This window comes from Arvicola amphibius, chromosome X, assembly GCF_903992535.2.
Source record: "Arvicola amphibius chromosome X, mArvAmp1.2, whole genome shotgun sequence".
Taxonomy (NCBI): Eukaryota; Metazoa; Chordata; class Mammalia; order Rodentia; family Cricetidae; genus Arvicola; species Arvicola amphibius.
The window spans coordinates 34034966-34050910 of record NC_052065.1 but is presented as its reverse complement, the minus strand read 5'-3'; the positions used below and the strand labels follow the sequence as shown (position 1 = coordinate 34050910).

At 43.1% G+C, this 15945-nt stretch overlaps 2 protein-coding genes across 4 annotated transcripts in view; one reads left to right on the top strand and one right to left on the bottom strand.

Moving 5' to 3' along the window:
• Rbm10 (RNA binding motif protein 10) overlaps positions 1-11780 on the bottom strand; it is a 31771-nt gene extending 19991 nt beyond the window's left edge. Inside the window, exons 1-2 of one of the 3 annotated variants that reach the window (XM_038316145.2) lie at positions 11200-11780; positions 9152-9291 (exon numbers count right to left, since the gene is read on the bottom strand). In XM_038316145.2, the coding sequence (XP_038172073.1) occupies positions 9152-9291; positions 11200-11268 (209 nt within the window). In that variant the 5' untranslated portion in view covers positions 11269-11780. Of the gene's footprint in view, positions 1-9151; positions 9294-11199 lie in introns of all 3 variants that reach the window. The other 2 variants (XM_038316141.2, XM_038316143.2) reach the window with 2 other exon arrangements.
• On the top strand, positions 11730-14179 carry Ndufb11 (NADH:ubiquinone oxidoreductase subunit B11). The gene is made up of 3 exons (XM_038316146.1): positions 11730-12222; positions 13650-13780; positions 13957-14179. The coding sequence occupies exons 1-3, from the start codon at positions 12022-12024 to the stop codon at positions 14078-14080; spliced, it is 456 nt and encodes a 151-aa protein (XP_038172074.1). The 5' UTR covers positions 11730-12021; the 3' UTR covers positions 14081-14179.
• Positions 14180-15945: the final 1766 nt, after the last annotated feature.

Genomic DNA, 15945 nt, shown 5'->3' with positions numbered 1-15945 from the left:
ATGTTTGATAAAACCACACATGTGCACACACTCAGGGAGGGGGAGAGATTTAATATAAAAGGTTATGTTTCAAATTAACAAGGCAATTCCCTAGTCAATAAATAATAGTATCTATCAATAAACAGTATCTAGTTGATAAATAATAATAGTTATCTGGTCTAGGAAACAACAAGTTACAATCAGCGTGTCAAACATAGTATTTTTGTTCATTTTTTAAAAATTTCTGAGGCAGGGTCTCACATAGCCAGGATAGACTTGAACTTTTTTTTTTACATGTTAATTTTTATTTTTTTAATTATTTATTTATTATATATACAATATTCTGTCTGTCTGTATGTCTGCAGGCCAGAAGAGGGCACCAGACCTCAGATGGTTGTGAGCCACCATGTGGTTGCCGGGAATTGAACTCAGGACCTTTGGAAGAACAGGCAATGCTCTTAACCACTGAGCCATCTCTCCAGCCCTAGACTTGAACTTTTGATCCCTTGCCGCAGTCTGCAAAATACTAGAATGAGAGGTATGCCCCACCTCTGGAGAGGTGTGCTCTGGGGAAAAACTTGAGGCAGGTTATAAGATTGACATTATCCTAGATTACACAAAATTCTATCAAAAACAGAAGCTGAATGTGGTGACTCACACCTTTAATCCCAGCACTTGGGAAACAGAGGCAGGTAGATCTCTGTAAATCTGAGTCCAATCTGGTCTACACAGAGACAAGAACAGCTAGAGCACCAGGACGGCCAGGGCTACATAGAAAGATTCTGTTTCAAACAAACAAACAAACAAACAAACAAACAAACAAACAACAAAAATCAAATCTCCCTCAGCAAAAAGACCAAATCCTGGAGGGCTTAGTGGTTAAGAAAATACTTGCTGCCCTTGCAGAGGACCTAGAATTGATTCTCAGTACATTATGGAGGCTCACAACCATCTCAACTTCAGTTTCAGGGAATCTGATACCCATTTCTAGCCTCTGCAGGTACCAGGCACACACATGGTACACAGACATGTATACAGGTAAAACACTCACTCATAAACCTTAATTGCTTTTCAAAAAGAGACCAAACCCAGAAGTTATAAAACAAAAAAACAAAACGGTACAACAATAAACCCTATGAATCTATATGACTTTGTGAAAGTTAAAAACAGCTAACATGAGGAGGGAGCGGGAACTGGGACTGGTATATAAAATGAGAAAAAAATGTTAAAAAAATAGTTAACATGTAAAAAAAATGAACCTGGAAATAAGCGTGAGATGAGTAAGTGTGGCAAAATGGCAGAATCTAGTTCGTAGATAGGTATTCATTGTAAAATTCTTTCACTTTGCCATATGCTTGAAATTGCGTAATAAAATATTAGAAAAAGAGTTATCAGCTGGGCACGATGCATGTTTATGGGGTGAGTGTGTGTGCACTAGAGGAAACGGCTCAGGCAGTAAAATGCTTGTTGAATAAGCATTAAGGACCTGTGTTGGATATCTAACACCCATGTAACAGGCAGATACAGGAAGATCCCAGGATCTAAGTGTCACCTATTAGGCATGGTTGCAAAGGTTGAAGCCAGCCTGGTCTACATAGTGAGTTTCAAGATAGCCAGGGCTATGTATTGAGGCCTTGTCTCAAAATAAAACAAAACAATGTAGGACCAGAAAGATAGTGACTTCCTGGGTAAAGGCTCCTGACACCAATCCTAATGACTTGAGTTTGATCTCCAGAACCTATATGTTATTTTCTCAATAAACTCCTGCACTGCTACCTGTGTGCCACGGCACATGTGGAAACACGGAAACACACAGAGAACAAAAAACAAGGTAGGTGGTTCCTGAGGAACAATGCTCAAGGTTGACCGCTAGCTTACACATATACACAAGATGCAGCTGTGCACCTGCACATACAATGACTGGACATGTGTACACACACACACACACACGCCCCAAAGGCTGGGGCATACATAGAAAGTGGTAGAGTGCTTGCCTAACACACACATGGCCCTGGGTTCTCTCCCCAGAACTACAAAAACAAACAAGGCCCAGATGCCAGATGCCTTTAAAGGTAAATTCCACTAAGTTTCAAGGCAAGAATAGTGCTCCCCCCCACCCCCCACCCCGCTCCCAGGACAGGGTTTTTCTGTATAGCTTTGGAGCCTGTCCTGGAACTATAGACCAGGCTGGCCTTGAACTCACAGATCTGCCTGCCTCTGTCTTATAAGTGCTGGGATTAAAGGTGTGTGCTATTACAATAGTAATTCTAACATAAGTTTCTCCCAAAACAGCAAAGGTTACATAAATTTATACTATGAGGTTACCTTGATTCCAATGCCAGATAAATACAACACAGATACAAATAAGCAAACTAATCCAATAGCTAACTAAGCAGCTTTAAAATAACAACACTGGTGAGGAAGTGAACAACAGGAGCCTTCACAGACTAGTTGGAAATGTAAACTAGTCCATTTACTAGGAATTCTGTAGGGAGGCTCCTCAGAAATTAAAAATAGATCTCTCAGAAGACCCAGCTTTACCATTGCTGTGTATTTATCTGCAGGACTTCAAGTCAACAAATCAGAGACATTTACACTCCAATGTTTATTGCAGACAATTTGCAACAATATGGAACCAACACAGGTGTCCAACAACAAAGGAATGGGTAAGGAAATCGCGCCATATACAAATAATATTCTTTTCCAGCCACAAAGAAGGAAGTTAGGCCTTTTTCAAGAGATGGATGCAACTGGGTATAAACATTAAGTGAACTAAGCCAATCTCAGAATGACAGACATGTTTTCTCTGTGGTCCCTGTATTTTATACATACACATAAAATCATGCATGTATTTAACATGAAAGTAGAAGCAAATCTGTCTAAGGGAATAAAACAGACTAACATGAAAGACATGCCTGTATTAAGCGCCCTTATGTGACAGTGCCATGTGAATACTCACAACAATTTTCTAAAGAATAAAAAACCTAGCAGAGCTTTTTAATTAAAAGATTTATTATTACTATATGTGTACATAATGTATGTGAGTGGGCAGATGGACCAGAGCATGCATATAGAAGTCAAAGGACAACTTTGGTAAACCTGTTCTCTTCTTCAAGCTTTACATGAGTTCCAGGGGAATTGAACTCAGGTCTCTAGGTTTGTGCAGCAAGTGCTTCACTTGCTGAACCAACTATCTTGTTGGCACCCAAACCTAGCAACTTTAAAAACATACTAAAACCCATCTAGGTATGGTAGTGCATGTCTTTAATCCCATCACTTGGGAGGCAGGGGGTGGGTAGATCTCTTTGAGTTTCAGGACAGCCAGAGTTAAGAGTTAGAGTGTGAGAGAGAGACAGACAGACAGAGACTGACCCTGCCTGAAAAACAAAACAAAACAAACAAAAACACAAAACCAAAAACATAGAGGAAGGTAGGGCAGGGCTAGGAATGACATGGCACTTGCATTTTTGAACTCATTGCAACTGTGGTCTCCTAAACAAGATCTTATGATTGGGCCCATCACACTCTGTCACAGAAGTACAAGGTACTCATAGGTCCCCATACCCCCATGAAGGTTTATAGACAGTTAATAGCTGATGGAGTGAAAAACATTTTTACCCCCAGTGGTAATGTTACTGTGAATAATAGCACTGATGAAATGTACTGGAGAGTAGGGCACAAGAATCAGTGGGTAAAGGCACTTACTGCCAAGGAAAGAACTGAGTCTCGCAAGTGTGACACACACACACACACACACACACACACACACCTTACTTTATTAGAGAAATTTTAACTGGGCACTGGATACATGTCTTTAATCCCAGCACTTGAGAAACATAGACAAGCCAATCTCTATGTGTTCCAGGCCAGCCAAGGGCTACAATAGTAAGACCCTGTCTCAAAAAACAAACAAACAAACAAACAAACAAACAAACAACAAAAAAAAAACCAAATGAGCTAAGTGGTGGTGATGCAAGCCTTTAATCCTAGCACTTGGGAGGCAGAGGCAAGTAGATCTCTGTGAGTTCAAGGCCAGCCTGGTCTACAAGAGCTAGTTCTAGGACAAACTCCAATGCTAGAAACACCCAGTCTCGAAAAACCAAACCAAAACAAAAAACAAATGAAGCCCGGGGTGGTGGCACATACCTTTAATTCCAGGACTCAGAGGCAAAGGCCAGCAGATCTCTGTGAATTCAAGGCCAGCCTAGTCTACAGAGCTAGTTCCAGTCAGGGTTGTACAGAGAAACCCTGTCTCAAAAACAAAACACCCAAATGAGAGAGGGGGGGGGGGGAGGAGAGAAACATTTTGGACATGTTCCTTTAAGACTAGGGATAGTGATCTACTGCACCTGACACCTAGTACTCATCTCTTTTCCCTCTTCTTCCCCACTTCTATCCCTTCACTTTGCACTGGTGATGGAACCCAAGGTGTCCCACACATACTAAGTGACATTCTACCTGAGTTAGACCCACAGGCAACCCTCAATATTCTGTTGTTTTGTGGTGTTTTATAGGAGGCGGTGTCTCCAGCAGGCTTGGAACTCACTACTAGTAACTTGAACTCCTAATCATCCTGCTTCCATCTCCTGAGGGCTAGAATTACAGGCCGTGTGCTATCACACCTAAGTTGACCCTGAATGAATGAATGAATAAATGAGTGAGTAATAAGCAAATAAACACACAACCACTTTTTTGTTTGCTTTTTTGAGACAGGGATTCTCTGTATAGCTCTGGCTGTCTTGGCATTCACTCTGTAGACCAGGCTGGCCTCAAACTCAGAAATCTGCCTGCTTCTACCTCCCAAATTCTGGGATTAAAAGTGTATACCATTACCACCGTGCTGAATATTCTTTTTTAATTTTAATATGCATTGGTGTTTGACCTGCATGTTTTTTGAGGGAGTAAGATCCATTAGAACTTGAGTTACAGACAGTTGTGAGTTGTCATGTCCCAGGTCCTCTGGAAGATAAGCCAGTATTCTTAACCACTGAGCCACCTCTCTAGCCCCTAAGCTGAATATTCTTAATTATAAAAATCTCATATGTGAGCCAGGTGTGGTGACACATGCCTTTAATCCCAGCACTCAGGAAGCAAAGACAAACAGATTTCTGTGAGTTTGGGGCCAGCCTGGTCTACAAAATGAATTTCAAGACAACTAAGGCTATTACAGAAAAACCCTGCCTCGGAAAAAATTCCATGTGTGTATGGTTGGAGAGATTGCTCTGTCAGTAGAACTCTTGTTTCTAAAGCATCAGGACCTGAGTTCAAATCCCCAGAACTCAGATTAAAAAAAAAGCCAAGTACAGTAACTGCATGTGCTTGTAATCCAGTGATGTCAAAGCTGGGAGGAGATAGGTGGATCCCTGGAGCCCAATGGCTAGGTAGCCTAGCCTACTTGGTGAAGTTCCAGAACAATGAGAGACCTACCTCAAACAAAAGGTGGAAGGTACTCAAGTGTGGTACTCAGAGCTGCCTTCTGACCTACACAGTATGTCCACATACATGCACGTGCACAGCTCTACACATGTATACACACACATTGACATGGGCACATACATATACACTAACGCACACACATACACATATATACAAAATAAAATAAATTGGGGTTGAAGAGATGGCTCAGAGGTAAAGAGCACTTACTGGGCATGGATGCTGGGAACTGAACTCTTACCTCTCAAAGAACGGCAAGTGCTCTTAAAAGCTAAGCCACCTCTCCACTTTCCTAGTGATTGCAGTTTAACAGAATAAGTTACTACTTAAGCAAACAGGTAGATTTTTATGCCATTTAAACATAGGAGGAGTAGGAGGGAAATGGGAGGAGGGGATGAGAGGTGGAAATTTTTAATAAATAATAAAAAAAAACCAAAGACAAGAAAAATTAGAAGTAAGCTTCCTTGGGGCTGGAAAGATGGCTCAGCAGTTAAGAGCATTTACTGTTCTTCCAGAGGACCCAAGTTCAACTCCCAATACAGAAATTTGATGCAATCTCAATTAAAAGTCTTGTGTTTGAGATGATTTTTTTAAAGTTTGGAATGTTGGGGGATGGAACCCAGGGTCTCATACATACTAAGCACAGGCTCTACCACTCAGCCCTTTGATTAGTTTTTACATGGAATAAAACGCCACAAATGGTTAAATCAAGTTTGAAAAGAGCAAAAAGAGAACTATTAAGAAGCTGTATAAATCCATAGTAATGAAAACAGTAAGATTATGGTATAGGAATAAGCAAAGAGATAAATGGAACCACCTAGATCATTCAAGATGGAGGGAACCCGAGCAAAAACGAACTATTTAGGCGATGGTATTCAGCAAACTGCCCGCTATAAGAATGAAAACAAACTAAAACCTATCTTATACCATTAAAACTGGATTCTAAATGAGCTAAAGATGTGAATGCAAAAGGTTAAGACTATCTGGGATAGGAAAAGAAAAGATTCTGAAATCACAAATATGGCAAGATCTGGTCATGGAAATACATGCCTCTCATCTTAGCACTTGGGAGGTAGATTTTTATGAGTTCAAGGCCAGCTGGGTCTATATAACAAATTCCAGGACAGTAAGAGCTTCATAGTGAGACCTTGTTCCAAAAAAGAGGAAGCAAGAAAGTAAGGATTTATTAAGAACAGATCATCAGGAGACCGTGGGAAGAAGATTACCACAAGTCTCAGGTCAGTCAGTCTGAGCTATATGGTGGGTTCCAGGACAGCATGGATTATAGTATGAGATCCTGTCTCAACAACAACCACAAAAACAACAGTATCTATTCTTGGCATGCACACACACATTAAGTAACATGTATACCTCATGGTGCCCTTGGCACCAATTAGAGACAAAACTTTTTATATATTAATGAGAATAGAGACAGCTAAAATATACAGTGCTGAGTAATATGGAGTTCAAGAAACAAAAGGAATACTGTAGCACTATGCTCTTTATAAGAATTAAAAACAGACACTTGAGATAACACTATTTTAGAAGGATACATATTAAGTACAACAGAACTGGTGCCTACAGAGGTGGGAATTGGGAATAAACTGAAGAAATAAAAAACCAAACCAAACACGGTAAGAGGAGGCCTTGTGATGACTGGTCTTTGATAAAACCTATTTACAAATGGAAAATGTGACCAACTCAAACCTCTACATTTCGGAGCCTCTAAAAAAACAAAAGAAAACCAGTAGTTTTTTGGCAACAAAGTCCAAGGAAATATAGCTACCTGAAGCTCAGTCACATAGTACTTGTAGTGATTATGGTTGACAATCAAATTAAGCTTCTCCTAAGCAAGTACTGTATTGAACTTAACACTTCACACATGCTAAGTAAGAGTTCTACCACTGAGTATATTTCTAGCCACTAGATGCCTTTCAAAAGACAGTTTTAAAAGGAGGCCAATGCCAGGCATGGTAGCACATGCTAGTCCCAATATCCAGGAGGCTTGCTGGTGCTGGTGTTTGCAATGAGTTCTGGGTAGATAGAAACTACATGGTGAAACCCTATTTCAAAAATAAATAACTATGGGTTGGAGAGATGGCTCAGCAGTTAAGAGCACTTGATTGCTCTTCCAGAGAACCCAGGCTTGATTTCTAGCACTTACCTGGTGGCTCACTCACAACTGTCTGTAATTCCAGTTCCAGAGGGCCCAATGCCCTCTTCTGGTGGCACCAGGAACACAAGTGGTGCAAAGACACATGCAAGCAAAACATTCATGCACATAAAATAAATAAATAAAATGGTATTTATAAACTGGGTCTGGTAGTATGGGCCTGTAAACTCAGAGACTGAGGTAGGACAGTTGCAAGGTCTGGGCTACAGATTGAGTACAAAAAAGCCCAAACTGGGCAATTTACAGTCTATCTCAGAATAAAATGTAAAGGGCTGAGAATATAAAATAGCTCAATGGTACAGCATGTGCTGAGTTGTGCAACCTAGGTTCAATCCCCACTCCCCAGTAATTCATCCCACAAAGACATTTCAAAAACTGCTTTCTCTCCAGTGTTTCATAAATTTATTAACTAGTTTTTTCAAGACAATGTCTCATGTAGCACAAGTTGGCTTTAAATTCCTGATCCTCCTGCCTCCACCTCCCAAGTGCTAGGATTACAGGTACACATCACATATCCAGCAAATTTATTAAGAACAGACTTTCTGAATCTTAAATTTGGTTTGCCTTCCTGGGCTCTTTTAAAATATGGTGGATAGGTCATTTGCTTTAGAATCACCTGGGGAAATAATCTACCAGGATCTTGTACTTACACCCCAAATCTTTAAATTTTACCAAGTATCCTAAATGTTTGTTTGGTATCAGAGTTGAAAAGCAAAATAAAAGCATATAAGTCCAGTGAGATGTCACATTCCCAGCTACTCAGGAAGATGAATTTGAGTATCACTTGCTCCTAGGATTTTGAGACAAGCTTATCCAACAGAGCAAGACCCATCTCAAATCCAAAACAAAGCACCCTGTATGAACTGGATAAGCTGTCACTCCAGTTCTCTTAAGAAGTTGAAGCTGGTCAGTATGGACTATGAAGGGAAACTGTCTCAAGACAAAACAAAACTCACTCTTCATAGGCCTGGAAGATAGCTCTATTAGTAAACTGCTTGTGGTTTAAGTATGAGGGCCCGAGCTCAATTCCCCATTGCCCATATAAATACACCAGGTGTGACACATGCCTGTAATCCCAGTGCTGAGGAGGTAGAGAAAGAGGACTCCTCCAGGCTTGTTGGCCAACCAGTATAGCTAAATCTGGGAGCTTTGGGTTCAATGAAACACTCAGCCTCAAAAAATAACAGGGAGAGAAACCCTGTCTCGAAAAACCAAAAAAAAAAAAAAAAAAAAAAAAAAACAGGGAGAGCAATTGAGGTAGATACCTGGCATCACTCTCTGGCCTCCTCGCCTATACTAACAAGAAACCTATCCTCACATCCAGCCATGGTACTCATCAGGCTGTTTGGCAATCACCTGTAAACTATGTGGTCTGCCTTGTAAGACCATACACAGCAAGACAGTCTCTCACAAGGAGAGACCTACAATCATTATGTCTCGTTCATCTCTGCATTCTCGGAGCATAGGAACACTCCTTTGCTGTGTTGTTTCTTTTGCCTAGAAGTGTCCCTCAGCATCATTCCTGGATTGGTGTTCACATGGGGGCAGAGGGAATGGACAACTCACCGTCTTTCATACTCCATGTCCTGATAGGATCTTCGGGAGCTGCTGGGGCCCCTCCTCAGTCGCTGGCTCCTTTTCACTTCCCAGCCACCCCCGCTGCTGCCACCATGATCTGCCAGCCTGGGTGATGCCTCCTGCAGAGACTCTGCAGAGAATGGAAGGAAGAAAAGGGTCAAGGCAGTTGGTGCAGAGAAGACCTCCTTGAGAGAATGTCATTGTCAAGGCTCTCTACTGTCCTGTAGCCCAGGGACATTGTTTTCTACTTCCTTGTGCTCCTATGAATCAGTGCAGGAAGACAGCCCCCATTTGGCTCTCTCCTTCCTTTCCCCACAAGCATAAGGCAAGATTCTACTGCCCCAGAAAACAGTAAAGCCCTTATCAAACAAAGAGCATCTTACAGAGATTTGGTGGTACCACCGACTATGTGATCAAGGCTTTGCATTCTTATTCTTAGATCAAGTGCTGAATGATCTGCCTAGGATTAGGCATAAGTCACAGAAATAAGACCACAATAATTGGATGGGGATATAGTTGTGAGACAGAACACATGACCAGCACAGCCATGTTCAAGGCCCTTGGGTCACATCCCCAGCATCACAAAAACAAACAGCAAAACACCAAAAGACAAAAGAGTAATAAAAGACTTCACAACAATGGAATCCCAAGCACCTCCCCATGGGTCAAGGCATCATTTCATCCTCCCAACAAGATGTTAGTTATACCCTGACAAGGCAGTTAGAAACTTTGAAAGGCTTTTGGAGGGAGGGAGGGAGGGAGGGAATGTGTGTAGGGGCTAACTTGGCAACAAGACAACTGCCGCCTCCCTGGCCAACAGAGCTCTGGTCCTCATACAGCAAGTGGCTCAGCCATGATGTGATGTGCAGCCAGGTCCCCAGGTGGACCCTCTCCCCAGGGATCATAGGCTAAGTTTTCAAGAGGCAAAAGGCCTCTTTCTGAAGCGGTTCCAAAACATCTTGTTCTACAGAGTTGAAGGGAGCAGTCACTTCATCCAACTTTTGGGGCTGCCCCAAGAACTACAAGTGATGCGACCCAACCAGGGATCAGAATTATCCCTGAATCTTCAGCAGCCACCCAGTGTACAGGAACCAAGAAAAGCAAGGCCGTTAGAGGACCGGTCTAACACTAGGCTGCCACCACACCTTTCCTTCAAGTACACATGTTCCTATTTTCTCTTCCACCTCAAACCACAGGAAACCAGCTAACTGCTCCCAGATGGGGGAAAACAATTAACCAGGAACCCTAATGGCTGAGAACCTGATGCAAACCCCTCAATGGCAAAAGGGTGAGTTAAATATTGTCATATACACAGCACAGATAAGAATCAAAGTTACAGGCGAGCCACCAAATAACCAAGGGCCAAGATCACAGAAGGTAACCCACAAGAGAAACAATTAAACAATTCCCCTTTTAATATTTGAATGTCAGTGTCAGATACAACTCCCAAATAAAAGTCGCATCTATATTCTCTATCCACCTCACCCTCCCCAACATTCAATAAATACGTTGGGGTCGGCCAGTAACACGACAGTTTCCTGACCGATAAGGACTGGAAGTCAGATACACACTCCAAGGATAAAAACCGTAGTCACTTTCTAGTCACTTTCTCTCTCCGCGCTCGCCACCCCGCATCCCCGCCACATAAATGAATAGAGGCCGCAACCAGAGTATTTCCGCGTGGATAATAAGTAAGACAGGGCACAGCCAGCACACCCCTGCTCTTAGAATATCCCCGCAAAGTCGCAGACAAGCACTTCCAAAAGACAAAAGTTCGGTGGAACAAACACAGTAAGTCACAGTACCCCACTCCCATCTGTTCCTCCCTTCCCCCACCCTCGTGCACCCATCCCGTGTTCCAATCGCGCACGCGCTTTTGCTTTCATAAAAAAGTGGGGGGACACCCTTTCTCAGGTGCATCCCTCAGCTCTGTGAACCCCGAAGTGTGCAGTCCATCCCCGCGCCTCTTCTGTACACACCTCACCACTCCCTCCCCCCCCCCCCCCCCCCCCCCGCGCACGCCCCGCTCCCTTAACTCGGCCCCCACCACCCGAAACAGCGCTCACCTTCTCGGCCCGGGCTGTCAAGGGAGGGCTCACAGGCATCACCTCCGCCAGCCGCCACCTCCTCCAGAACTGCTAGTTCAATGGGAGCCGACTGCGTGCAACAACTAAGTCCAAGGCTAGTGGCAAAAGAGGGGAAAGGGGGAGGGGAGACGCGCCCTGCGCGCTGCCCTCCCAAGGAAACTCAGTGCCGCCTTCTTCCAGCCGGCTGCAGTCACCGACACAAAATGGCGACCAGGAGACGGGAGCCGGTGCTCCGACCACCAACCACCTACTAAGGGAGCGCGCTCTGGCTGGACTTGACGATTGGTTGCTGTCCGCCATGGGCTGGTCCTGGTCTTCTCTGATTGGCAAGCATATGCTACCTCCCCATTCCGTGAGAACGCCCCGGGAGTCCAGAAAAAGAGTAGCTATTGGCTACCCCTATGAGGCCCGCTTTTTAGAGCTTGCTTTGCTTTGAAGTTGAAAGACAAGCAAAAGCTCCACCTCTTTCCCCACAAGGCCGTCTAGATGTCACTACTTTCTTCTTATGAAGAAAATAAACAGACCTCTCAAGACCAAATTTCTCCCAGCCTGACAGAAAGGACAAAGTTGATTTGATGACGACACGACGTAGGAAGTAAAACAGAATCCACACCTCGCCACGCTCGAAAACAAACTTAGAACAAGGATCTATTTAGCGAGGTGAGGGCGGAGCGACAAAAATCGCGCTGGGATCAACCGCAGCTGCGCACAACGCATTTCCGTGTCGTTTCCCCCCCCCCCCCCATCCCCGATTTAGCTTCACAAGCTGTCATGGCGGCCAGGCTGTTAAGTTTATACGCTCGCCGCCTTTTGGCAGCAGCGGCTGTACGAGAGCTCCCAGCTGCCCGCGTTCGCTGGGAATCCTCCAGGGCTGTAATCTCCCCGTCTGCTGTGGAGAGAAAGCGGCCACGAGAACCGACCGCACTCTGGCAGGAGGATCCAGAACCCGAGGACGAAAACCTCTACGCGAAGGTGAGAGCGAGTTGGGGGCGGGGGAACGGGTTGCCGCAGGGGCCAATCTGGGACCAAGCCCACCGGTGTCGAGGTGTCGAAGAGATCGTTCTCCGGCTCGAGGCTTGCGCCCTGGACAAGATCTTTAAAGATTGATAGTTTTGGCTTGTTTTCCCCTTTTTTTGTTTTGTTATCTTGGGTCTAGGACTCAAAGGAGGATTTGTTTGTAGACAGAAACCACACTTAAAGTGGGCAGTGCCCAAAGTGCGTTAGAAACATTATAATCAGGATAATCCTAAATTCTGAGATGGCACGTGCTTGGTTCCTGTGTAGACACTTTGTATCTGTGTTCAAAAACAGCGTGATTTTGAGGTAGACGCTACTACTGTTACCATTATGAAAATGAGGATACTGAAACAGTTAAAAGTTGCTTGCTCAAGATCACATAATTTAAGTAGGAAGTGGAGCTGATATTTGAATTTAGGACTAATTGGATTCCCGTGCTTTATGAATAAGAGACCCTGGAGTCAAGACACCCTGGGTTGGAAATTATTTACTTGTATGACCTTGGGCAGGTAGTTTATAGTCTCTTGCTGCCTTAGTTTCTTTATAGAGTGAGAAAAGTAATAGGACAGCTAAAATGGAACTGCTTCATATGATTAAATGAGTCAGAATGGTCACAACAGCTCCATCCACTTCAGAAATACTTAGAATTAGAAGATGTTTATTATTGTCATTTCCACCTTACTAGGATATGTGAGGTTTGTATACTTGAAAAGGCCTGGTGTATAAGTACTTCATCAACACTAACCTCTGGTTGAGGGGCTTAAATATATAGGGTGCTATAGAGTAAGTGGACCCATAGGAAATTACCAACATTCAGCCATTTTTAAACCTTTATAAATAGCACTTCCCAAGGGTACAACTTAACAGACAGGGTGATTAGGTAATGTTTCCCAAACAAGTAGGTGAGGCCAATTACTCATTTGGAAATAAAGTTAAAACCTTGGATGAGGGGAGGGGCATGGATCCAACTCTGATTAGATTTAGAGGAAGCACTTCCTAGGTAGTGGGAAGAGCAAATACCAAAGCTCTTTGTTGGGAAGGAACTTCACAAGCTAAGAATAGGAAAAAGAGGGCTGGAGAGATGGCTCAGCAGTTAAGAGCATTGCCTGCTCTTCCACCTGAGTTCAATTCCCAGCAACCACATGGTGGCTCACAACCATCTGTAATGAGGTCTGGTGCTCTCTTCTGGCCAGCAGGCATACATGCAAAACAGAATATGTGTACAAAATAAATAAATATATTTAAAAAAAAGAATAGGAAAAAGATTTTAGTGAGGAATAAGAAGTTGGTTTGAGGGCAGATTAGAGATCAGACCATGCCGGGCCAGCATATATTTTTATTATGTGGGAGGAAGCCCTTTATTGATCTTTCCTTCTCCTCAGAACCCAGACTTTCACGGCTATGACCAGGACCCTGTGGTGGACGTCTGGAACATGCGAGCTGTCTTCTTCTTTGGTTTTTCCATCGTCCTGGTCTTTGGTACCACTTTTGTGGCATATCTGCCTGACTACAGGTATGGGGTTTTCCAAGAGAGCAGAGTGAGTAGAAGCAGGAGCAAGGGTAAAGGTTGAAGGAGTCTCTGGCTAGAATCCTTGCCCTGCATTGATTGGTGGGATATGGGGTGCTGAGGAGGGGAACTGGTGTCTAGTGAGGCTCTCTCACATAGACCACGCCTGTTGCTGCTTCTAGGATGCAAGAGTGGGCCCGCCGGGAAGCTGAGAGACTTGTAAAATACCGAGAAACCAACGGCCTCCCCATCATGGAATCCAACTGTTTTGATCCCAGCAAGATCCAGTTACCAGAAGATGACTGATGAATTACTGAGTGGGGCTTAAAAAGCACTACTTTGTCTTCCCTGCCTGTTTTTCTTCTGGTTCCTCAGAGTACCTTATTAAAAGGATTGAAAGAATAATTGGTTATTGTTGCTTTTGTTATGGAAGAAATATAGGAAAGTATGTGTGATAAGCCTTACTAGGGCCACTGCTGCCTTTTGTTTGTCTAGAGCTATGCAAGACTAAAGTTTGGTGGCTTAGTACTCTATTTCATAGCCCCGTGGGTTGCACAGTTAGGGGATTTGGCTCCTCTTGGATCAATCCCAGGTGGCTGCTGTTAGGTAGTAGCTAGGGCTAGAGTCATCTGAAGCACATCTGGTCTGTACAGCCAATGTTTCTGAAAAAACAAACATGTCAGGCACTTCAATCTTCAGCATAGTAACCTGGACTGCTTATAGCAGTGGTTCTCAATCTTCCATATTCTGCCAACCCTTTAATACAGTTCCTCATTGTGGTGACCCCCCCAACCATAAGATTACTTTTGTTGCTACTTTCTTTTTTTTTTAAATATTTATTTGTTTAGTATGTATACAGTATTCTTCCTGCAGGCCTCATTACAGATGGTTTTGAGCCACCATGTGGTTGCTGGGAATTGAACTCAGGACCTTTGGAAGAGCAGTCAGTGCTCTTAACCGCTGAGCCATCTCTCCAGCCTCCTGTTGCTACTTTCATAACTGTAATTTTGCTACTGTTACAAATCATAATGTAAGTATTTTTGGAGATAGAAGTTTGTCAAAGGGATTATGATCCACAGGTTTAGAACTATCTTAGAGGGTAGTTGAAGGTTCTAGATGGAGATCCAGCATATAGGAAAAAATTGACAGTAACTATTTATACAAAAATACTACCAAACTGTAACCTTTGTACATTTGAATATGTGCTGAAATAACTTGTGGGCCAAAGCAGAGTTTTTCCATTGCTGAGTATGGGTATTTGGCTCTCCCCTGCTTTCTCTGCTTCTCTCTGGGTTTTGTGGCTTCTCTGCTTTCATCTTGTGTTGGCTGAATGCTTCTCTTTTCCCTTCTAATCTAATTATGGATGGTCTCCAACTTGACATACATGTAAACTAGGGTTGTAGCTCAAGGTTAAAATACTTGCTGAGTACCTCTCACCCTCTTTCCTCTTCCTCCTTCTCCCTGGCCAATAGCATGTAAGGAAATAATGATCCCTGGCACTGAGATTTTTGTTTAGCAATTTACAGATTATGGGAACATCTTTTTTCACCCATACATGGTACCTTCATTCAAACTCTTTGCTTTTTTTGAGATAGGGTCTCCTATAGCCCAGGCTGAGATCGAACTCATGTAGTAGCCAAGAATGACCTTGATCTCCCAATCCTCCTAAATACTAGGATTATAAGTGTATACCATGTCTGGCTCACTCAAATTCTAACCATTATTTTGACTAAAATTTGCAGGCACAGGCTTTTGTAGGACTTTTACCATTCATCATGGTAGGTATCATCTGCATCCTAAAGCTTCTAAAATTTTTATAGGTGTCCTGGCCTTTATAACCCCATATGATTTCCCATACTTGCTTCTTTGGGTGTTGCTCCCATGCTTTTCATATGTGTTTCTAAATCTGTAAAACACTCAGAGGTTAATATTATATATAATCTATGTAATGAAATTACATTTGTGTGTGTGTGTGTGTGTGTGTGTGTGTGTGTGTGTGTGTGCATGCTTCAGAAGACAACTTGCAAAAATTGATGTCCTCCTGCCATGTAGTTTACAGGGCTGGAACTCAGGTCATCAGGCTTGGTGATAGGAGCCTTTATCTACTGAGTTATATATCACTTTCCCTACACCATTTTACAAAGGGTAGTCAGGATTATTAAAGGCCCAAT